This window comes from Anser cygnoides, chromosome 1 (genome assembly GCF_040182565.1).
Source record: "Anser cygnoides isolate HZ-2024a breed goose chromosome 1, Taihu_goose_T2T_genome, whole genome shotgun sequence".
Taxonomy (NCBI): Eukaryota; Metazoa; Chordata; class Aves; order Anseriformes; family Anatidae; genus Anser; species Anser cygnoides.
The window spans coordinates 108693357-108718046 of NC_089873.1; the positions used below are offsets into that span (position 1 = coordinate 108693357).

General features: G+C 35.1%; 1 protein-coding gene across 4 annotated transcripts in view; it reads left to right on the plus strand.

Annotated features, from left to right (window-relative positions):
• The window catches only part of NCAM2 (neural cell adhesion molecule 2), a 284484-nt gene that overhangs the window by 205670 nt on the left and 54124 nt on the right, over nt 1-24690 (plus strand). For all 4 annotated transcript variants that reach the window (XM_048045803.2, XM_048045802.2, XM_013182720.3 and 1 more), the window contains exons 10-12: nt 7066-7253; nt 10530-10626; nt 21374-21547. In XM_048045803.2, coding sequence (XP_047901760.2) covers nt 7066-7253; nt 10530-10626; nt 21374-21547 — 459 coding nt within the window. The remainder of the gene's footprint in view (nt 1-7065; nt 7254-10529; nt 10627-21373; nt 21548-24690) is intronic.

Genomic DNA, 24690 nt, shown 5'->3' on the forward strand with positions numbered 1-24690 from the left:
GATAGATAGATAGATAGATAGATAGATAGATAGATAGATAGATAGATAGATAGATATTAGGGAATAGAGGGAAGAGATCAATAGGAGACATGGAGATAAGGATGACAGGCAGGAAAATACAGAATGTAAATATATGAAGCTGGATTTTGTTCTTAAAATGTGAAAAGTGGGATAGGAGAAGAGGTGGGAGTTAGCGTCGTGATTTGAGAAAGACATTGTGGCTTACTTCTGGCTATGTCAGAATTATGTAATCTAATATATGATGTCAGAAGTCTGATCATCCTAAATTACTCCAGTAATTCTGTCCTGAAATACAGGTAGCAATTGAAATTTTGATACATACTGATGCCATCCAACAATGACATGTCACTAATTGATAATGCATGAATATTTTACTACTAAAATAAAAATTATTAGTGTGAGAGATCTGGAGGGGAAGAGATCTTGTTCTAGTTCATATGGCCAGTGTTCCTAGATATTTACTGGCAGAAAATGGCCAACAGATATACGCAGACTGTTTCTTTTAAAAATCAGTATTGACATAATAGGTTATTTTATGTAGCTATAATTTTATTACCATTTTTCTCCATCTGGCAAACATTTTCTACACTTCTTACCCCAAAATAAATCTTTGAAAAAATAGTTACACTAACATTAACTCAGAGTGGCCTTACAGAAAACAAATAGTAGAATTCACAGCAGTTGTTTGCAGGGAATATCTTGCCTCTATTTCTGGTTGTTAAATTAGAAGTATCTAATGTAAATATCAGAGATCTGTACAACTCACAAGACCACAGATTTTTAGAAATCATGCATCAGTAAATCAGGATACTATGAATTCAGATTAAACTTAGTGAAACCGAAATAACTGAAGAGATTAAACTGCCACCCTGAAAACCATATCCCAGCAGTAACATAAAAATTTTAGACAAGTTAATCCATTCACAGAAGATATTTCTATGAAGCTGGCATTTTATTTTTTTTTAAAGTGATCAACCAAATACTTTCTTCCTTAACATCAAGTGTAATTCAGAGAAAAATACATTGAATTTCTGTGTATCTGCCAGCACCAAGCACCAGAACGATGCAGGCATTCATTGCCCATTGTTAAGGTTGAAGTTGCTATCATCAATGACATGCATTGCATTTAGCAGAAAGGTACCTTATCTTCATGACAACTAATTTTGTACCTATTCTTATGGAGATGGAGAAATTAGAGTGATGTTTGTGTATCAAAAATAACATCATAGTCAAGGTGACCAAGGACTAGCCTGTTCAGTAAGAGGGGACTACTACTTTTGCATAAACTATAAAATGAATATCATCTGTTTTATTATATGCATGTGGAGAAGAACCAAAACAAACGGGAAGGGGAAAGAAAACATTACTGTACCTGCTGTGAAAGTAATATGTCCATCTGTAAAAAAGTCAGATTCTAAAAAAGCCCTCTCATTTTAGCTAGTAATCATGAAACTTAAATTCTACTATGTGGTAAGTTTCATTTGCTTTTCTGTCTCAAAATTTCACATTCAGATTTACAAGGTCTTCCTTGCAGCCACATGATCATGATAGTGGAAGGAAAATTGTGAAAGTTAGTAACCATGAACACTGTACATTCTATCTTCCTCCTAAGGATGATTATATATCAAAATCTAATCACCTGGCTTCGTTTGTTGAGGTCTTTCTAAAATTATTCTTGTTATAAAGAATACGTGACAATTATTGTACCTGTCGTGGGAGGTTCTACTTTATCTCCAAGGAAGAGCTAGTGATTTCAGAATATTGGCTATTGCCAAACAGGCAAGAGGGAGAAAATACAAGAGAAAGATAGAAGGCTGTTAATCAAATTGGGCGGAGTTACAAAAATTTAAGGTGCTTTAACAGGATGGATGGTAATGAAAGTACTAGATTTGTTACAGGATGCAGTTTATTGAGCTCTTGATGATGGGAAATACATGACACTATTAACCATCTAAGATAGAGTCTTCCAAAAATATAGTACAGGAAACATCCAGCATCTTAGACCTGACAATCTGCCATATATTTTCACTGTATGATCCAGGAAGATGAATTATTTGAGGAACAAATAGTCAAAAGTTTGAAAATCTACATTCTTAAATGAAGAAGTACAAATCTGATTCTGCACACCAGTTTGCTATTACAGCTCTCTGGACATGTGCTGAATCAGGTAATTTGCCATATCCAATTTTGTGTATAACTATTAACATACACCAGAGCTGGATCTTTGAAGTTGTTAATTGAATTACATTCTGAATGAGACATGATATATGGGTCTGTTCTTGAATCACTGTTCTGAGACATTACGCCTAATAAGGATATTTAAATGCTAGAGACACTTTTCAGGTCAGAGTTTGCTTCTCCTACACAATCTTCTTGTACAGTATATGGGTAACTACATCTCATAATTGTAGTGCTGACCTGTCAGTTTCTGTTACAGTGGTCACTCAGCACAGGAGAGGCAGTGCATTGCGTGGAGTTACTGGACACCAAAGCCAGCTCAGTTCGGGTCACTGCTGCACTTGCACTGTGTCTTGTGAGGCTCATTGCCCATTGGCTTGAGAGGTCCCTGCTATAGGACTTCTTGTAACATGCAACTCAAATCATGGGTTACAACAGTTTAAAGGCACATCCATTACAATCTCCACCCCTTGTTCTTTTGGACCAGGCCATAGGGTTTAGCATTGCAATGAACTCCTCCCCTCACCCCTGATCCAGCCTGGGTTTGTCCATTGGCCACAGCCCTCTCAGAAGTCTACCTACTGTGTGGTGGACTTTTATCCACAGCCACAGATGCTTGGAGGTCTGCCTGTTCTGGTGTGGACTTAGTATCAGGCCACAGCCTCCTCAGAAAAATACCTGCTGCAGCACGGACTTAAATGTAGCCGCCGTCGCTTCAAGGTACATTTGCTCTGGTGCAGCCTTTTCTATTGGCCATAGTCACTTCAGAGGCCCCTTCAGACACCTGCTGTGTCGTGGTCTTATCCATGGCCACAGATGCTTTGAGGGGTACTTTGCTTCAGAGTGGACTTAATCCATGGCCAGAGAGATTTCAGTGTGTTTGTGTTCCTGCGTGGTCACAGTCCCTCTGATTCAAGTTCAGTTTGGATTTCCAGCCTGTCCAGTACAACAGCACAGGAACAGCACTGATGACCTGTTATGGCCACGTGGATGGCCATAACTGTTATCAAAATGTTCCCAGGCACAGCAAAGCAAGATGATAAGGTGTAGAGCAAATGGCAGAAGCAAAAGCATCCACTAACAAGCACTGGATTCTACCATACAGTATGGCAAGCAAGCCCCTATCAAGCAGAGGAGCCTGAAAATTAGCATCTAAACAGCTATAGCATCTGTAAATTTGGTCTAGCACACTCCACATTGCAATCAAATCTCTCATCATCTTGAATCCTTCAAGCCCAACACTGGGTGCCAAAAGGACTGATGTAGTTCAACCTGGCAGGCAACTAAGTGCCACATGGCCACTTGCTCACTCTCCCCAGGTGGGATGGGAGCAAGAAATGGAAAGGTAAAAGTGTGAGAACTCATGGGTTGAGATAAAGTTTACTATGGAAAGCAAAAGCTGCATGTACAAGCAAAGCAAAACTAGGAATTCATTCACTACTTCCCACTGGCAGGCAGGTGCTCAGCCACTTGTGGTTTAGCAAGGCTCATCGAGTGTAATGGTTCCTTGGGAAGACAAACACCATCACTCCAAATGTCCCCCCTTTCCTCCTTCTTTAACCCAGCTTTTATTGCTGAGCATGATGCCACATGGCATGGGACATCCCTTTGGTAAGTTGAGGCCAGCTGTCCTGGCTGTGTCCCCTTCCAGCTCCTGGTGCACACCCAGCATCCTTGCTGGCAGGGCAGCATGAGAAACAGAAAAGGCCTTGGCTCTGTGCAAGCACTGCTTTGCAACAACTAGAAACATTGGTGTGTTATAAACACTGTTTTCATCAAAAATCCTAAACACAACATTGTGTGAGCCACTATAGAGAAAATTAACTGTTGCACCCAAAATCATGACAATACTAAACATGTTTCTGTTTGATAAATACCAATTTTGTAACCATTTAAGCACACTATACTACAGCTAGCAATGAAAGTATACAAGAAAAAAGAAAATGTCCTTATATATTTCATTCTCTTTTTTTTTTGTTATTTTATAAGAAATATCTAACAATGTATAAGAATATCTTTTATTTGTACTTTAAAAAAATATTTCCAGAGCTATTTTCTTTGTATGAAACATCACTCCAGTTATTTACTCCTGACTAGCAAATCAAAGATCATGTTATTTAAGATGATTTGCCTGCAAGTATCTTCTACTTTTGGCTATATCGGATCTTTCAACTGCTGGGGAAATTGCTGCAAAGCCTTTTTTTCCAATCTTTTGAGAGAGAAAACATAAAGCTAATTTTATTTAGCAATGCTTTGCATTTTGGAGTTGTTGATTTTGATATAGCTTTATCTGAAGGGCTTTTTGTGATTTAAGATGCTAAACCTGTTAGTATCTGTAGTCATGTGTAGATGACAGTCCATAACTGGCCTACTCTTTTAAAATATAAGTAGACAGATAGTACAGTGATCCAAAATCTGCCTTTAGAAGACAGAGCAGTTTGAACCAAAAGTCACTACTCTCTTAAATGCTTGTACCTACAGGAACTGGACACTCCTTTTTCACATGTAAGTCTTGTAAGTAGGATATGAATTGGCCCAATGTTTACTTAAATTAACAGAAAGCATCAGAAAGCATCAAACCATGTGATCCATCATGTTAACCATCAGTTACTTGGGTTCTGACGGAACATCTTTCTATCTGCCACATTCATGCCAGTGTTCATTGATAAAGTGAAGTTACTTTGAGAAATTGTCCATTATGGAGGACAGAGCTTATTTAAAATCTGTTGTTAAATGACTTCATTTTGTGTCTCATGCGCACTGTGATGAGATTTCTGACCCATATGTTGAACACACATTCAGTGCAAAAGCTGTCCTCCAGGAAGAAGTCAGTTCATGCAGTTTTCCTTCAGGTGGATCCCACTGCTAACTTCATTTCCAGAAGCCAAGTGTCTGACTGGGCGTTCTGACGTTCCTGATCATACCTAAGCATAAAACAGGCATATGCAAAGTTTGCTTTTATCTTCACAGAGCTCCATTTTTGTGATGTCATATCCTGAATACTCTTTATTAGTCCATTCTTTGCAAGAAGATATTTAGATGTTTAAATATGTTTTTAAAGGTCTATGAGAATCAAAGAGCAGTAGAATTACTTACCGTAACATCTGAAAAGGAAAGAAGAGCTCCTGTGTCTTGTAAATAAAATTATATGAAGCCATACTTCACTTACTTGGATGAAATCATCTCCTTTCTTACAAAAATAAGGGCTGAATATTTATTAAAAAAATATGTTGAGCTATGTAGTAGACTATCTGTGCTTAGAACAGATGACAGTTTTCTCTGATCTCAGCCTGTATGTATGCATGCACCAGAAGCATAATAAAACCAAAAAGTTACATTTTTGCACAAAGGTAAACACAAAAAGAAGTTGAAAACGTACTTCAGAAACAAGAAAGTAGTTTAAAACTATTCTTGAAGCTAAATTCTACTGTTAAGTCAAATGTGTTCTAGTCTCTGATAGACCTACTAGAAATTTTCTAGTCTAAAGTTAAACTAATTGTGAGAAGACTAGAACAGAATTTCCAGAGACACAACTAGAAGCATTTAACAACTATTTATCGAAATATATATGGTTCAAGTATTAAAAAGAGATACCATGGCACCAGCTATAACTGATAATTCTCTTTAAGAACTGTGTTTCCTTCACTTTCAGTAATATAAATGATATTTACTTAATACTCTTAAACTATAATAAGAGTGCGATTATAATGGAAAATTGATTTCAAAATAAATATTTAATAGACAAAAATATGATATACCTAAGACAGAAGCAGAGGAGCAGGAGAGAACCACTCCTGCTCATTTCTGGAGACCATTAAACTGCTTCTGTTTTCCAGGGAAACAGTGAGTAGAATGCAAGAGCCTTGTCACTGCTGGCATTGTGATCTGAAAAATATAATTAGTTTGCAAGCCAGCAGTTTTCTCTGGATCCGATTCAGTGTTTGGCTGCATGCTTAGTATAGCCATTTACAGGCAAGGTTTGTGAGGAAGATGCACCATCTCTTTGTCTGTAGCTTGATGATTTCTTAAGGAACTGATATGACGATTATCCTAAATAGAAAGCATACTGATATGCACAATGTTTTATCTGAAGTAGGTAAAATGCATAGCAATATTTTAGGTGTTCTTTTTTCTTTCATTATTTTATTCTAGGTTTATTTACACAGCCAAGTGTCTTTCTTTAGAAAGGTTTCATAAAGTATATGATCTGATAGGAAATTGGTGAAGCATTTACACATCTATGAACATTCAGTGAGTGGGTGTAATTTCTCCACGGCAAAAGGAGACTCTATAAAATCAGCAACTGAACAGTGTACATATATGTTTCATACTGCAACTCCCTTTGTCACCAGCCATTGGGAAGTAATAAACAGCTTGGGAAGTCAGTGTGCTGACTGAACATTGAACCCAGGGCCACATCCACACATCCACCTGCAGATGTCACAAGAGAAGGAACCTGCCTATTACTTTCGTGCACTGAACCCTAAACATCATGTAATAATGCACCCTAACAAAATGTACTGTGCCTTTCCCAGAGTCTGGCTGGAGAGTTTCTCATCATTGGGATGAAACAGTTTTTGTCATTTCTGAGGCAGATCTTTCAAGGGCCTGATATTGCCTAATGTTAAATATAATTAGCAAGTTTTCTCTTCCTGAGAATTTCAGCTGAAACAATTTCAGCAGAGGAGAAACCTATGAAAATAAGAGCTTAAAAAACTCAGGGTTGAACACTGATGTTGCCACGGTTAGTAATAAATTGAAACAGCATTCAGTTAAAACTTTAGAAGATTAGTACTTCAATAGAGTTATACGGTATGTTTTATACTAAAACAGTTAACATATTTGTGTATTACTTTCTTTTTTCAGATGCTCCAACATTTGTGTCAAATCAAACCATGCATTACTCTTGGGAAGGCAATCCCATCAATATAACATGTGAAGTGCTGGCAAATCCATCTGCCACAATTCAGTGGAAGAGAGGAAAATTAGTTCTACCTGTAAAAAATACAACACATCTGAAGACCTACAGTGCAGGAAGAAAGCTGATTCTAGAGGTAAGGCTTAAAAAGGAAATCAACATTGTGACATTAGTAAATTCATTTCTTCAGTTTGGCACCATTGTAAGTCTTATGCAGTGTGCTTAAGGTTAAGATTTATAATTTAATAAGTAAAGGTCTTTAAAAAAAACAAAACAAAACATAAAAACTATGTATGAACTGATTTATCTCCACATTTCTTGTGAACATTTGGAAAATAAACCTTATTTACATGGCTTGTGTTCAGTTTTGCATCTGCACTGAACGCTAATGTGACTTTCATTTATTGCAAGTAAATAAATGCATAAATATAATATTAATCCATCGGGTTGATAGTAATAATTAAAGTGACTATCTGGTAGGTGCTTGGTATATACAAAAATGTATGTGTGGCTTCAGTCAAGACCAAACCAGAAGGAGAAAGTGAAACTAAACTGCAGTTGGTTTAGATGGCTATTATTATTATTATTATTATTATTATCTTTATTTATTATTGTCTCTAAACGTATCATCTTGACTAAATAGTGAACTACTGAATAGTAATGTACAACAAGTCATGTTCCTTGATTAATGATTTCACAACAAAGTGTATTCAACCGCTATCTCCAGTCCTGGTCTCACGTGTTACAGCAACTAGATACTCTCTCCTGACTGAATGTGAGAAGTGTGGAGGAAATTAGCTTTCTTCATTTAAATCTAGTATTAGCAGCTTCAGCATATTTTTCTCAGTTGCCATAGGAAAAACGGTTCAGAAGCTGTAGGGCTAATACGAGTGGGGGTCCTACATCAGATCCCAAGCAAGAGGTATATGATATTCTGAAATAAGCTGTGTCTTCTTCCTAAAGTCCAAACAATGAACCTCATTTCTTGAAATTTACGGTATGTGTGTTATTTTGTTGCTTCTTTCAGAAGAAGCGTTACTTGTAATAGAAAAGTCTAGTTTTCTGTGAGATGTTAAGTGATTGTCCCATGGGAAATTGGATAAGAGGGGAGCAAGAGAATGTGCATCATTATGTAATACAATGTCAGAATAGAGCATAATGACATAAAGAATTTTGAAATAAATGACAAGCTGATTTATACATGTATGATTACAAATGAATTCATTTATCTGATGAGAAATGGTCTATGATAGCAAATCATTATCTGCTCTCTGTAGCCTTTACAGGAATTAACTATAAATTTACAGATCTGTGTTATGTTGTGGGAAGAAGACAGAAAGGAAATATTCAGTCATTCTAATAACTGATCCTTTATTTTGCTTGAGAACTCATATGTAGCTTCTGGTTTTAGTGAGTTTGCTCAGGTTAGCTAAATCTTGGTAAGCATGAATGGTTTTTACTTACCTCATCACATATTAATCAATTGGCTGGGTGATCACACTCAGAGAGTTGACATCAATGGCTTAATGTCCAAGTAGAGATCAGTAACAAGGGGTGTTCCAATATTGACCCCTGGGTCAGTATTGGGATTGGTGCTGTTTGACATCTTTGTTGGTGACATGGACAGTGGGACCGAGTGCACCCCCAGAAAGTTTGACGATGACACCAGGCTGTGTGGCACGGTTTACCAGAGGGACTTCTGCCATCCAGGGGGACTTTGACAGGCCTGAGAAGAGGGCCTGTGCAAACCTCTTGAAGTTCAACAAGGCCAAGTGCAAGGTCCTGCAACTGGGCTGGGACAATCCCAAGCACGAATACAGGCTGGGCAGAGAATGGATTGAAAGCATCCCTGAGGAGAAGGGCCTGGGGGTGTTGGTGGATGAGAAGCTCAACAAGAGTTGGCAATGTGCACTTGCAGCTCAGAAAGCCAACCATATCCTGGGCTGCATCAAAAGCAACATGACCAGCAGGTCGAGGGAGGTGATTCTTCCCCTCTGCTCTGCTCTCATGAGACTCCACCTGGAGCACTGGGTTCAGCTGTGGGCCCCCAGCACAAGAAGGACATGGACCTGTTGGAGTGAGTCCACAGGAGGACCGCAAAGATGATCTAGGTGTTGGAGCATCTTTCCTATTAACACAGGTTGAGGGAGTTGGGGTTGATCAGCCTGGAGAAGAGAAGGCTCCGGGGAGACCTTATACAAGTCTTCCAGTACCTAAAGGGGGCCTACAAGAAAGCAGGAAAGGGACTCTTTGTCAGGGCAGGTAGTGATAGAACAAGGAGTAATGGTTTTAAACTAAAAAAATGGTATATTTAGATTAAATATTAGGAAGAAATTGTTTATTGGAGGATGGTGAGGCACTGAAACAAGTTGCCCAGAGAAGCTGTGAATGCCCCATCCATGGAAGTGTTAAAGGCCAGGCTGGATGGGGCTTTGAGCAACGTGGTCTAGTGAGAGGTGTCCATGCCTATGGCAAGGGGGTTGGAATTAGATGATCTTTAAGGCCCTTTCCAATCCAAACCATTCTTGATTGTTTGATTCCGTATTAGCTTTAACCTCTCCCAATGAGTTTTACAGTCCTCTCGAAGTGGATTTCAGTTATTTTGATTGAACTGGGTGGAGTCATCAGGACTACCTTAATAATTCTGCAGGAAAAAAAATGACATTAACTGACATTAATTGAAACATCATTTTTTTACATGGTTCAAATGTTAAATTACATGGAGGAAAGAGGCTTTTGATAACTTGACACTTGCAAAACCACAGCTTTCCAAGAAACAGTCTCCACAGTTCCCTTAAAGAAAAGTTTGGACTATCACTGAAATGTGTTCTGCTCATTTATATAGGTTGGCAGTTAATCCACCCTTCGGTGCTATTTTGACAAGTCAATACAGACCCATGCCACCTAGAATAAATGTTATAGAGCCACTAGATTAACTACAAAGAAAGCTTATGCTGCTCCCTGGCAACTTTTCTTTTTTACCCCTGAATTTCTAGTGTATTGTGAATCCCATAAACTAAAAAAAGCAAAATATTATCCTTGCATTATCTATAGGAACAGCAATTTTCAGACCTATCATTGCTTAGTTTAATCAAAATATGTGCAAATATTGTCTTTGTGAACAAATGTGCAGTTTATTAATTTTTTCCTTCCTTGTTCAAAAGTGAAATTATAGAGATAAACAATGTCACCATTTCCCATTATTTGATTTCCTAATTTGAATTTGAAAAGGGGGAGTTTAACATGAAAAAGGGTGAATCTAGATCTGTATTTTGGGGAATATACTAGACAGGCTGAAGTAAGAACTCATCTGCATATTGGTTAAATAGAACATATTTGCATTTCTGATTTTTTAAAAGAACTTTATTATTTGAATAGAAAGTAATATTTTCAAATTGTATTCATTTTAAAGATTGCTCCCACATCTGACAGTGATTTTGGACGGTATAACTGTACAGCCACAAACAGAATAGGAACAAGATATCAGGAGTATACACTTGGTCAAGCTGGTAAGTTAAAAAACCGTTCACAAGTTTATTTAAATCTTTCTTCTCTTTTCATCAAAACAAAGTTCAGACACAATTTTCTCTGTTTATTTGATTCCGATGGAATGTTTGCAGTTAATTTTAATCCTCTAAAAGTAGAGTAGCAGTTTGAAGGAAAATAAGCCAATTCCCTCAAAATATGAATGTTCTTTGAATTTAATTTTAAGCCCTTCTGAAAATTGAAGAAATGTAATTATGTTAACTTTTTTCCTTTGCCCTTATTACATCCTACATTTTAACAGTGTGTCTTCATTACCTCAGTGGATAGACATATGGCTTGCAGGCAGTAAAAATAAGGAAGACGTAGGAAAATCCTTTTCCTTTTTCTTTCCTGTATTTTCTTGAGAAACCAAAGAGAAAAGACTGAAATACTTGAGCAAAGAATTTTTATCATTTGCAGTTCTAGTTATTTAAAAGCAGAATTTGACCTGGTGTGCTAGACAGAGTTAATTTAAGCTCGGAAATGTTTTATAATCAGTTGTTAAAGAACTTATGAATATTTTTAGGTCCATCTATCATTGCTTAGGCAAATATAAAAATATGACTGTGTGTTTCAACTTCAGCAGGATTAACTATTAACTAATATTAAATGAGAGTTTCTTAGCATTTCTTTCAATGATATTTTGTTGAGGAATGGACCAACACTTATTCAGCAAGCTTTGACATCTCCCGACATGTGGATTTACATTCTTAGGTGATGCAAATTGTTCCACCTTTAATGACATCTATGGATTTATAATGTAGTTTACAGTAATAAAGTTACAGTCAAACTGAAAGCTATACACCCCTTACAATGCGTTGTTATAGATCATTTTCTTCATGGAACTTTGAGGTCATACCATACTGCCAGACTGGCTGATAGATTTGCAAGGTAGAGGTAGAAATAAAGATTAGAGCACTTCCAGTCTTGTATATATTTTTTTTAACTTAGGGCTTGTATATTTTTTATGATCTTGAATGTTTCGGCTGTAATTTTTTGTTATATTTTTTGAATAAAAAAAAATAAACTCTTTGGAGCCCTATTACTAGGAGGACCTTTGTGGGTACATTGCTGAAATGTGAGTGTCCAATCACAGCCTCTTTTACGCTACCAATTGTTTTAATTTTTATAGTACTGCTCAATAGGGCAATTATTTTCTTTTAGTGTCTCAGGAGTTACAAAAAGTGGTTGTTTTGTTTATTAAGAAGTTTCTTAGGTCTAAGCTGTTCACAGCTTTGAAATTTTTTCCCATTTCTTCTAAGGAAATTATTTCTAACACACCATTTACCATTAACTCTCTCTATATATATTTAAATATATTTTATATGCTACACTATACTATAATATATTTATATTTATATTCATTTACCATGAATACTGTACTCTCTTTCTTTTGTCTTTGTTCTGTGGCCAAAGCAGTTAACTTCCTAAAATAGGCAAATATAGTTTTTCTTTTAAAAAACAACAGATTTTGATGTGGCAAGATTTTATATCATACAGAAGATCCATTCTTCTTCATTTGATAACTTTTTCATTTGCTGTGTTTCAAATCTGATTGTCCTTTGGTAGCTACATGCTACACTCTACTATTAACTCTTCCTTTTGCATGTTACTTAGTCCCAATCCAGTCCTAATTTCCTGCAATAAATTTATATTCTGCCTTACAAAACTCTCCCCAATTTAAGGAAAATCACAAGCTAATTCATACCCCAAACCATTTTTTTTGTTTGTTTATTTTATTTTTTTTGTGTGTGTGTGAAAAGAAGTTGTAGAAAAGAACAGTTTGTAGGGTCTTCATTCATGTTCATGATCATTTACCTCATTTGTCCCATTTATTTCAATGGAACCACTTGAACACTTGAGTTTCCATAAAAAAGGCTAAAATTATGATTATAACAGTTCATCAATACTACTTATGGCTTTAAATATACAAAAAAGAATACTTCTTGTGACGTTCAAAATTAAGGTAGTAATAGAAAAGCTCTAAATTTTAATGAAAAACACTATTAACTAATTTCTCTACCAACTATTCTGTCTCTGGTTAAGAAATCTCAAGATTTATAGAAAGTTAGTGTTGATTTGAATTGGTAAACTATATCTATTATCTGTATGTTATTTTTGTCCTCCTTTAATTTAGGAAATAGACAACCCTCTAGAAACTAAGGATCCAATTTTGTAAATATTGTGACTGGCATAGGATTTGTAGACTTCTATTAAATCCATCAAACGAGGACTGCACCTAATCCCCTGATTTTAGACAGGTTACGTTTATTTCTCTTCAGCCTGGCTTTCTCTTTGGGGCAACACATATATCTATTGATTCAGCTGCAGCATTTGCTCTGCTTGTTCTTCTGCAGTGCTAGGTGCTACGTTGGCCTCTGGAGTATTATCCGTAAGACTCGATGCATGTGAGGCTCCACTGGAAAAGAAAAGCAGTAGAAGGGTAGTATGAAATCTGCTAAGAATGATTTCTCAGTTCCTCTCAAAAACAGAAAACTTGCCACTAGAAGCCCTTTTTAAAGCCATGAACATAGATGTTAGAAAATGGAAGGAAAAATCCTTCAGGTGTCTTACCTCTCAGGACAAAAGACAATGAAAAAATGGAGCAATTGTGCCAATGGAAACAGAGGCAGTCAGATTCTGGTTACTGCTGTGCACTGTTTTTTTATAAAGATGTGTATACATATGGTAGCATCTCAGTAGATATTTTGTATCTGCTGAATATTTCCTAATTTTGCAAAACAGACAATAACGTCACAGCTCAGTGATGCTACAGGATTATTATTTTAGCGATATATTTATTTCTTGCTTTTATACATAATTAATTTTAATACAAAATGTTTCTCATTATTAATTGAAAAACAACATGGTATTTTAATAATGCGTTTTATTTCAGCTAATTCTCACATGAGAGCCCCTGGAAATGCGAACGAGAGAAAATAACTCCATACAAGCTGTTTTGGCTTTTTAACACAGCTATGTCAGAGATGTTACTGATTCCAGTATTTCAAACAGCTTACTATTCTCTATTTTTGCAAGAGTTTGTTTAACATTTTTCAGTCAATTCCACAGAAAACGTTATCAGCAATTTTGAAAGTTATGTATTGGGGTTGTAAGCAAATAAAGGTAAATCGGTATATATTTAGTGAAATTAACAAAGCATTATGGGAAGTTATTATGTTAAGTATGAGCTATGTATGGACATTCTATAACATGAAATGAAATAGAAAATAGAATAAATTTAAATTTTGTAGTAATTATGATGAACATATATCCTTAATATGTCATTGTGGTATAGTATTTATGTGGGGTTTGAGGGCGTCAGGACTCCATTGCGCTGGATAATCCTTACAGCAGTGTAATGCATAATATACACTATCTTGAAAGACTGACATTGTTAGCATTTGTACCTAAATAGCCTTTTTTTGGTGGGGAAAAAAAAAAAACAGCAAATAAAACATGTATTTCTCTGTTATAATTTCTGCATTTAAGCTAACGTTGACTGGAAATGAAAAATAGTCAGGGAGAGAGAGGATAGAAACATCATCATAATTACAGGAACAAAATGCTGTATGCAGCTTTCTTCCTAGTTTTACTACCCCTATTGTTTTACTTCAGTAAATCAGGAAGTCCTAATGACTGATATTTCCCAAATAAACATTATTTTCATGCATTTAAATAGAGCCTGGATTTCCCTGTCACTTTGACTGTAAGTACTAATGCTGGGGTGTAACAGACTATTCCAATGGATCTGTCAGAGAAAAATAAATACTTCTTCCAGCTAGGAGACTGTAATAAGCAAAGTATCCTGCTAGGGTAAATTTTACAAATAACAATCATTTTACTGAATTGTTTTCTCTTAAAATTCTGCAGGAATGACTTATTGCTTCATGTTTTGTTCCATTTTTCTGCTTTGTTTTTTTTTTTTTTTTTTCAGAAGATTCAAACTGTTTTTTTTTGGTGTTGTTGTTTGTGTTTTTTTTTTTTATTACTACTAGTTAAAACGTGATCATATGGCACGATATCATTATATTTTTTCTTTTGCCCCTCCTTAAGAAATACAGCTTATTGGTGACAGAAAAAGATTTCTTTCAAAATTTAGATTTGCAACCATAGCAGTGTGTATGACAGAAGAACTATACTTGCTCGCTGTAATTATACAGAGCTACTAAATCATCCTGAACTCTGGATACTGTCATTTAAATCTTTCACAGCAACTGAAGAACCGCAACCTATTCAAGCTTTCACACTGAAAGGTGCCATTACTTGCAAAATGCTGAGAATCTTCAGTGCTTATTGAAGGCTTACTTACGCGTGCTCAGCACCTGACTGGTAGTGATCAACCCTTGAAAACACCATGAGTGACATCCTCTTTTCTCATTGCTTAAGCATTTAAATTGGTGTGTGAGTAACATGTAAAATACAAGAAGATCCACAGTCTTTTTCATTTCTTGCCACTGCAAATGAATTGCCTCACATCACATCCACAGCTTTTGTTTTAGAAGTCTACTTATACTCTGTTTTTTCTCTATGACAGGCTTAGGCTTTGACAAGCAGGTGAGCTTGGCAGATTGTCCCAATGGCTTTCAGAGCCTGAGGTGAGCACAGATATTCCTAGATTTGCCCAGATCAAGTTTAGTCGTAGATAATGTGAAATGTCAGTATGTAGGTAGATTTTATTAACTAGTAAAGCATTTTTCCTTTTTGTTGAGATCTCATTATTGTTATTTCAAATGCTTTTGGGTAGACAAATAGAAAACTGTATGGCTATCAATGATCTAGTACAATGTTGTTGGAATAGATAATTTACTATCTTAAAATGGTAAATGTTGAAGTTATGACACAGCTAAACTGGATTTTTTTTTCAATTCTTTCCTTTCGATATTGATGTGTATTTTGCACATGACAGTATAAAGTTAGACTGAATCCAGAGACCCTAAATGTAAACCATGATTCACCTCCAAGGCTCTCCTGGCCTTACTTTCTCTAGACTTCCCTTTCCCCTTCTTTCCTCTCTTCTGTGACAGGAAAGGGGTTGAAAGTTCAGATGAATAGTTGATTTGCCTTTTTGCCTTAGTTTTTCTTTCAGTCTTTGCACATAGGAGGATACTTTTATTTTTGATGAAATTTGAACATCTCACCACATCATGCCTGGAATTGCAGCTAAGCACGGAGACCTACAGTGACATAGTGTTAACAGGAGCAACTGTTGGCAGAAACCACACCAATAAGAAGTGCATACAGTTTGAAAATTAGTTGCATCGTACAGCTCTGATGATGAATTACAAACTTGTCTTGCCAAATCATCCATTTCATGTTTTGCACAGTTTACCATAGAATACCAAGGATCTTACAGCATTTAGGAAATGGTAACATATAATAAATTTTAATGTTAATGGTAACGTATAATAAAACTTTAAGAAATGAGAGATGCTATATCTGTTTCCATTCTAAAGCAATGTTACAGAGAATCAAAAAGGAAAATTAAAATGCATTCTATGATGTCATTAGACATCAAGAATTCCCAATTAATCAAATTATCAAATATATCTTAAGTCTCCTGTATACACAGAAAGTCAGTGAAGATGGGGAATAATGACATCAAGAGCAAATGAAGAAATGGGAAAGACAATAAATGAGCTTCACAGAAATTATATCCTGTAAACAGTCTCATGGAATCAGTTGATGTTCAAGATTTAAAAAGGTTGATCCATAAGTGACAAGAACTATAGTATCAAATTTAACAGTTTACTAATCTGGATTTTTGGTGCTGGCACTTTGGGACTGGTTAATGGATGTTGTTCCTTGTTTCTCCATATATTCCTGTTTTCATACAGGTAAAATAAAATTAAAGAAATAGGACTTTATTTTCCCTGGAAAATAATACAACAAAAGAAGGTAGTCATGTTCTGTGCCAAAACAGTGCTTTGGGGTCTTACTGACTGTTTTAGGATTGCTGGGCTGCTTTTTTTTTTTTTTTTTTTTTTTTGTATAACTTTTGCCTTGCTGCTGCCTAATGCCCATTTACCTTCATAAAACATGGGCAGATCTAAAATCTAGATCTCAGCCCTAAAACTTGCCATGTACATCTTCTGTATCAGCATCAGCTAAAGGATATGTAATAGTAAAAATATATTCAATATATATTCAAAAATATATTCAATATATATTCAATATATTCAATATCATAATCTATTCAATAAGCATGTGTGTAAAACTGTCAGCACTGCAATTGTTTTTGCTTTATGTGCATGTATCTTATTTTTCTTTATTATTTATGTATTTATGTGTGAGCTGTGGTCCTGGTTCCTTATCCATTCCTTATTTTTCCAGAACCCCCAGTGATATGATAAAATAAATTTATTGTAGTTTTCCCCAATCAAAGACATCAAGGCAAGACTGGACCTTATCTGTACATTTAATATTGAATTTTTTTTTTCCATTCCAAGGATGCACAAGGAAGAACTGTTTCACCAAGATCTTTAACTCCAAAGATGTACTCCCTGCTGCATCTCTTTCCCTGCTATGCTCCTGATAGTACTTATATTCAGCATTTAGACATAGTCAGTATATATGCCAGATGTATGGAGTCAGGAAAAGCTGCAGAACTGTAGTAGGAATGTGTTGACAGGAGATAATGAGACAAGAACTAACTGGAAGATAAATCTCTGACCCCACAACGTACTCCCACACCATTACTTCTTTCTTCCATTTATACCAGGACTGCTAAACTCCCAGAAATAAAATTATATTCCTCCATAAAACTATCCAAAAAGTAGCTTGAAAAGAAAATCTCTGGTGATAAAGACTGGTCATTTATTGAATGGGTTGAGTAAAATGTAATAGGCTTGAAAGAGTATTTACATAGCTGTGGAGATAAATATGTACTCATAATTCCGTGTGTATTTCTCTATCAGCTGCAGTACTGTTCTTGGAACTAAACCAATTTCTACTTAATTAAGGCCAATGCATCACAAAGTTCATGTGTGCTAACCAGCTTTATGCACTGAGTACCTAATATATTAAGTGCAATTTTCCACTTAATATTTTGGGGTCCTTTTTTCTTTTATTTTTAAGTAATTCTTTGACATCATACATTAGCAGAGAAATAGTGTGGAAAGAAAATGAAGTTGACTGATACTTTTTTTTTTTAATGACATTATAATTTATAAGCTGAACTGTTGTTCAATTATCCCATGTTTTGACAGCAGTTTAATGACACCAAAGATATCAGTGGAACTTCTAAAGAGACTATACCTACATCTGTCCACACTTTTTTTCTACAGTATAGTACTTCAGCTTATATCCATAACAGTATATGAAAAAAGTAATCACTGCCCATAGCTAACCTCTTAGAAGATTCACTGGTTGGTTTGGTTTGGTTTTAGAAAGTAGAAGAACAAGAAGCATCCACAGTTCTGTCCTTCCAGGGGCAGACTTCAGTGTACATAACCTTGCAAATTATTCTTTACTCCTGCTAAACACTGAGCCAAAGCCTTACAATTCTAACACAAAAATCTGCTCTAAATAATTTCAGCTGACAGGGAACAGAGAGCTCAAATGCTGAAGTGTTTAGGTAGATCGGGACCAGAGAGCTGTTTACTTTGCATGATCAAATTCATGCTCAATAGAGAACTACTAAATTAGATTCAGTTCATTATGCTGCTAATGATCTTCTTTGGGAAAAATGTTATAGATTTACCTAATCTGAAGGAGTTGGTAGGTATTTCGCTCTTTTTCAATGGAGTCTCTATTATTTCTTTCTTATTTTGACTAGGAATGTGTCTCCTGTTATATTTTATTCAGGTGATTCATTCTTTCTTAAAATAAAACACTGATGTAGTTCAACTCTGAAAATTGTATAAAAGTTACCTACACATATATGGGTAGCTTATATTATGGGATGCATATATAAAATAATATTGTGGATACATTTTACAATGAGTTTTAAACACATAGCATTATGCTAGTTATGCAAAAGATTTTACTGGGTTTTCACTGGAGCTTCATTTTTTGTTTACTACCAAATGGAACCATATCTTCATTTGGCAGAAATTATTCTTGAATCCTCAGTAGAGAATGTAAGGTTCCTTAAGGATGTCTGCTTCCTATGCCATGTTTATTATAGTTAATCATATGCAGACATAAACACACAAGGAAAAGAGAGCTCCTTAACATTTTGAAATTCAGGAATAGAATGGATATGTAAATAAAGTGTATTTGATTCACACCATTGACCAAAAAATTGTTTTGATCCAAACAGAAATAACAGTGAATTGACTCATAAAAAGAGCATACAAAAAGGAACATGAAACTAATCTCAGTGAAATTAAATATTCATTCAACCTTATACAAAATAATTTGTTTCTATTTTGAGCTCTTTTAACAACAGAAAAGGAAGTAAAAGTGTTTAGGAACTATTCATAATACTGTAGGTATCCATACCATGTTTTAGCTCAAAATTAGCGAAGGCCATTCATCTTCAGTACTGGAGAGCCATATTCATCTCTGCATGCAGTTGGTTTCTGCATCTCTCATACAGTGCTATGCTACTTTACTTTGGCTATCCTGGCCTGCTTTGCTGGCATACTTATGCTGGATTTTTCCCTCTCCTGTCAGAACAGAATGAGAGAGAGAAAAGAAGCTGTCCACAGGACAGTGCTTAAGTTACTAATGCTAACAGGAAAAAGCTTAGTGCTCTCAACTGTAACGAGAATCTGGAGGAGAAAGGTCAAAATTTGGTTCTAATCCTTATCCTCTTCTGAATTTGGGATCAATGGTTACTTAGCAAGCAACTCATAGAACTAGTTTTTCTTCTGAGTGATCATTAAAAAAAAAAAAATTTTTTTTTCAACACACTTTCCTTTTCTTAGAAAACAAACCACCTTTTGATCAATTTTAGTTTAAAGTATGGATATTTTGATTACCTAAGCAAAGTATTAAGCAACCCTTTCAAAAAAGATTCAAAACCCTGTTCTCTTTTCTCCTTGATGTATAGCTTATTTGGTTACATTCTGCCATATTCTGTTTGCCTATGAATCTTGAATTCCTTTCTGTAGAAAAATACAACTTCAGTAAGAAGGGTGAAAATTTCCTGCAACATCCCATATCCTGGTGATAGAAAAGCTTCCTTGAATAAGAAAGTATTTGAAGGTTTGAATCCCTCAAGATGAGATTTGCGTTCTGCCTAAATCTTAAACTTCATGGATTCATTTAGTTGTGTCTTTAAGTAAAAGATATGAAAAATATTCATCCTTGTAAATATATCTATGCTGTTTTTAACCCAGTGAGCACCAACCATTGGAGGTTTCAGGAGACCTATAGTCAGAAATGCTAACTGTAAGAATTCACAGAGGTATGATATTAGCATTCAGGCACTCAACTCTGCTAAGAGATTTTTTCTCTGGAAAAATATAGGTACCTGATTATTGAAAGGTTAGATAAATCATCCCCTTTAGAGCATCTTTGGCAGGTGTCCTTTTCATGAGAATTCATGGCCGAGTGTGTCCTAAAACCCATTCTTAATATTTTATAACAATTTTTGGCTCATTTTCATTCAAGTACCAGTACTGGCTGAAGTTCAGATTGATTCTCTTTTTATTCCCAACTGCCTGACAGCCCTTGAATACAGACTACATTTTATGCAAATGGCTCAGTACCCACTGACTGAATGATCAGCTTTGGCTCAAGCTCTTGCTTTTCTTTATAAACATACTTTCCATACCAGAGAGACAAAAACAATGTCAAATCTGCAAGCAGATATGCAAATAAATGTCAAATGTATTAGAATAGAATATATAAGTGTTTCAAATCCTTGATTCTCAGTCCACAGAACAAGAAATTCTTCCTAGTATTTTCACTACATATTTTTGTAATTCTAACACTTTATAACCTAGGACAATTAGAAAAGTTAGTTTTTTGTCTTCTGTTTGATAGCTTGGTCATACACTGTAAGAGTAAGATAATGTTTCCATTTTGGAGGATGTACTGACCCTAAGGTTAATTTTTCACCTTTATTTCATGTCTAGCATTTCAACAGTACAAACACCTGCTTTATTTTCCTAGTTCTATTCTACTTTGAAAACAATGTATTTGCTTTTGATTTCAGAGAAAATCTTTCTTTTAACCTAGTTTGTAAATATTTCTTAAACTGAAAAGAGAAAAGAAACCTTATTTTAAAATTTCTTGCTAGTAGGTTGGGACCCAGTCTATTTAAAAAAAAAAAAAAAGAAAAAGAAAAAAAAAAAGGATTTATATTTTCAGCTGTGTTTCAGAGTTTCATGAAAATGGCCAAATGATTTCTACAGTTTCTCGTCATAGTCTCATTTAGAAGAATTCAGACTCTGAATGATCTATTTACCAGAACTGTTCCTGTTGTTAAATATGATTTAAGTTTGTTATTCTCCTTTACATAATTATACAGTAAACTAATCAATCAGCATTTATATTTGCCTGTGACAAAGTTAGCTATTAAAAAAGATCATATTATAAAAGACAGAAATGGAAAATGTTTGTCATGACTTTACCATACAAGAAAATAAATGTAGCTTTCTTACAGCTTCATATTAGAAAGCTTAAGTTGTTTATCTAAAGCAAACATTATTTCATCATGTTCAATGTTTTCTTTCCCCTTCAAGATGCTAAGGAGACTTCTTGGGGTAAATTATCAACTGTTAGTTTAGGTCTGCCTTGTTGCTGTTGATTATTGAATCGATGTTTGTACTTTTCTAGATGTGCCATCAAATCCTTATGGAGTACGGGTTTTAGAGTTGTCACAAACCACTGCCAAAGTTTCATTCAATAAGCCAGATTCACATGGAGGTGTGCCCATTCATCATTACCAAGTGGATGTAAAAGAGGTAGCCTCAGAAACCTGGAAGATAGTTCGCTCCCATGGAGTTCAAAGTAAGTCTACAAAAAATAAATTGAAGTATTTTAATTGAAAGAATATCAAAGAAAAAGAATTCAAGTGTGTGCTAATTGATCCTCTGTTTCTCCATTATTCGTAGTCCAGCAGTTGTATCTTCAGTTGATGTTAATAAAATCAGACCTCCTAGCACCGATCAGAATCTTGCTCTGATCTAATGTCAACAGTTAATTTTTAGTTTTACATAATTTTGGTGAATAAATTCATGATTATTTCACATTTTTTTCATTTTCCTGTCAAGTAGAGACAAAGAGTATGTTTGAAGCTATAAATTTCAAAGATAGTAGAAATCACAGAGGAGTTAGTTTGAGAATATGCATTACATACGCAATTAACTTAAAATTTTGAGTAAGCTATTACATGATATTTTATCCTGGGGATTAACTACTGATTTTTAACTACTTAGGAACTTTTCTACATGCCTGTTTATCTTCATTATATCTGTTTCAAAAGCATATCTATAAAGTATTGTTCAACAAGTGATGCATTATATACATTTGTTGGATATTATATTGTTTTGTATCTATTATATTGGTGGGGATGCTACAAATGGGTACAGTTCATTACCAGGTCTATGCCGTCTTTTCACTTCTCTAAAGGCCTTCTTATCACTTCTGTAAGCCTCCCAGAATAGACAAGAGTTCTTTGTACATGCCCAGGGAGGGTATTTAGACAGATTAACATTAACAAAGTATTTTTAACAGATGAGTAATCCCCTGCATCTATATTTACTCTCCAGTGTTTTTAACAGGTAGTGCAAGTTAAAGCAACCCCAACAGTGTTATGATATATACGGCTGGAGATTAATTGTTTTGCAGCTATCACCACTGTGAGGGGAGAATAAGTGTAGGATATGATCTAAAGTTTTTTATCTCTTTCTCTTTCACATCCCATCATCATTAATTAATATAATATAATATATATAATATAATATATATAATATATAATATAATATATAATATATAATTAATATAATTAATTAATATAATATTAATGGATATTGGTGTACCTCTTCCCTTTTAGTGATATGTTTTGGACCACATTTGAGGCTTTTTTTTCCCTTAGCTGCTTTCTTCAATGAATTGGCAATAAATTTATCTGATAAAATATATATATGTATACCCTATATTTCTCTGAATTTATCTATGAACTACTGTGTTAGAGATGAAAAGCTACTTCAGAATTTATTTGCTAAGCAGGAGGCATCTTGTTTTGTAAACCTTGTTGATTCTACACTACATAATTTGATAGGGAAATCAAAAGGGATCAAAAAGGCATTTATCAGAAACTCTTGCAGATACTCCATGAGTTAAAATTTTGTTCTATTTGTAACATACTACATGGCCCCCCCCAAAAAAAAAAAAGATATGTTGCCAAAACAAGGACTGAACAGCCGAGAGCAGAAAAGGTCCTCCAAGATGGAGATTGAAAAAAACAGTACTAGTGTATTTTTTATGACAATACTGTTAACTGTAACTGGAGTCTTTTTGAAAACATCATCCTTTTCCTGTTTCCTGTGAGGGTTTTAGCAAGTCTTCTAAAACATCCACTTAAACCTCTCTTCATTCTTTCTGGGCTTATTTACATTTTCATGGTAGGTAACACTGAGATACCCTCTTCTGAATCCCTATTTTCAGTTCACGAAAACATTTTTAATGAAGCTTTTATTAGAGTGAAGGCTTTTTTTTTTTTTTTTTCTTTATCCTTCCTTAAGACATTAAAGATACTTGTAAGTCTTTTGAATGATAAAAAATATTACATGCTTTAGAGGCAGTTTCTCATTGTGCTAAGGACCACTTTCCTGCGATACCTCAATACCTGCTTGGCTGAGAGAGGTTTGAGGGAGGATGGTGTTTAGACTACATGTAGTTAGTATTCTGTGTTACAGCTTGTAGTTCAGTCATCATAATTTCCATACTTGGTCAATATTCTTTAATGGAAACAAAATCACTGTTTTTGTCTGTTCAAATTTTTGAGACAGGCTTATGGTTGAGATTCAGATATAAACCCTTTTACACAGGTATGGTTAACTGCTTGCACAACTCGAGTAATGATGCATACATAATGCATGACTCATGATTTTTTTCCCAGCAGCCAGTGCTAAACCGTGCTGCAATTTTACAGGATTGCTTTTGGTCAGATTGATTTAACTCAGGAGCAATAAAACAGTACTGCAGCCCTTTCTTGCCACAGTGTAGGTAATGTGTAAATTCCAAGACTGTCTTTAATGGGGAAAGGCAGAAGAACATACATGCTGGTGAAAGTAGTGCCTGAAAGACTGTTAGTCTTCCAATACAGGGACTGTCAAGGCTGAAGTGGGTCTTCTGGTCCCCCTGTGCTGTGACCAGGAGGAATGGTGTGGTTGTCTTCATACAGTCAATAAAGAACAGCTATAAACCGATAAAATGAACAATATATATATATTTTTAAATGGAACAAACATCATGGCAAGGTAGTTATAGAAGTTAGTTTATAAATAAAGTGTTAGCAAATGATTGATGTTTCAAAAAGCTTTCAAATGAATTGCTACTAACACTAACAAGTCATTAATTTTCTCATAATTATGACCTAATAGCCATGTATAAAGCCTTCTAGAAGTAGGATTATAGTTGTTTTTATTTATATGAAAAATCCTAACTGAAGCTGTTAGGCCTTCTTGCAAGTTTAATTAGGAAAATTAAGCAATATGAAATGAATTCTGTGCAAATCTGTTCAAATAGCTTGCAATTCATTTCATCTGGGATGCTCCTTGCCCGTTTCTTCAAAGTCTCCCTTAGATGTTGGCTTTTTTCTTAAACGGTACTAGTTTGAAATGTTTTCTGATCAAATTAAGGAAAAAATTCCGGAGTCCTGGAGCTGTATCCAAGAATATCTGCTTCCCTATTCCCTCTCCTTTGTCTTTTATAATGAAGAAGATTTCATTTGAAAGGCCGCACTGATTGCAGCTATTGAAGGAGAGCACAAAAAGTGAAGTAATCATTCTGATACGCAAACTTCAGGCTATTTAGGGATTTAAAAGTCTTAATCAACACTAGCATAGTTCGCCAAGAGATCAGCAAGCAAATGGTAGATAGATTTTCCTGCACTTACTAGATGCTCTGCTGAATATGAAAATTGTCTT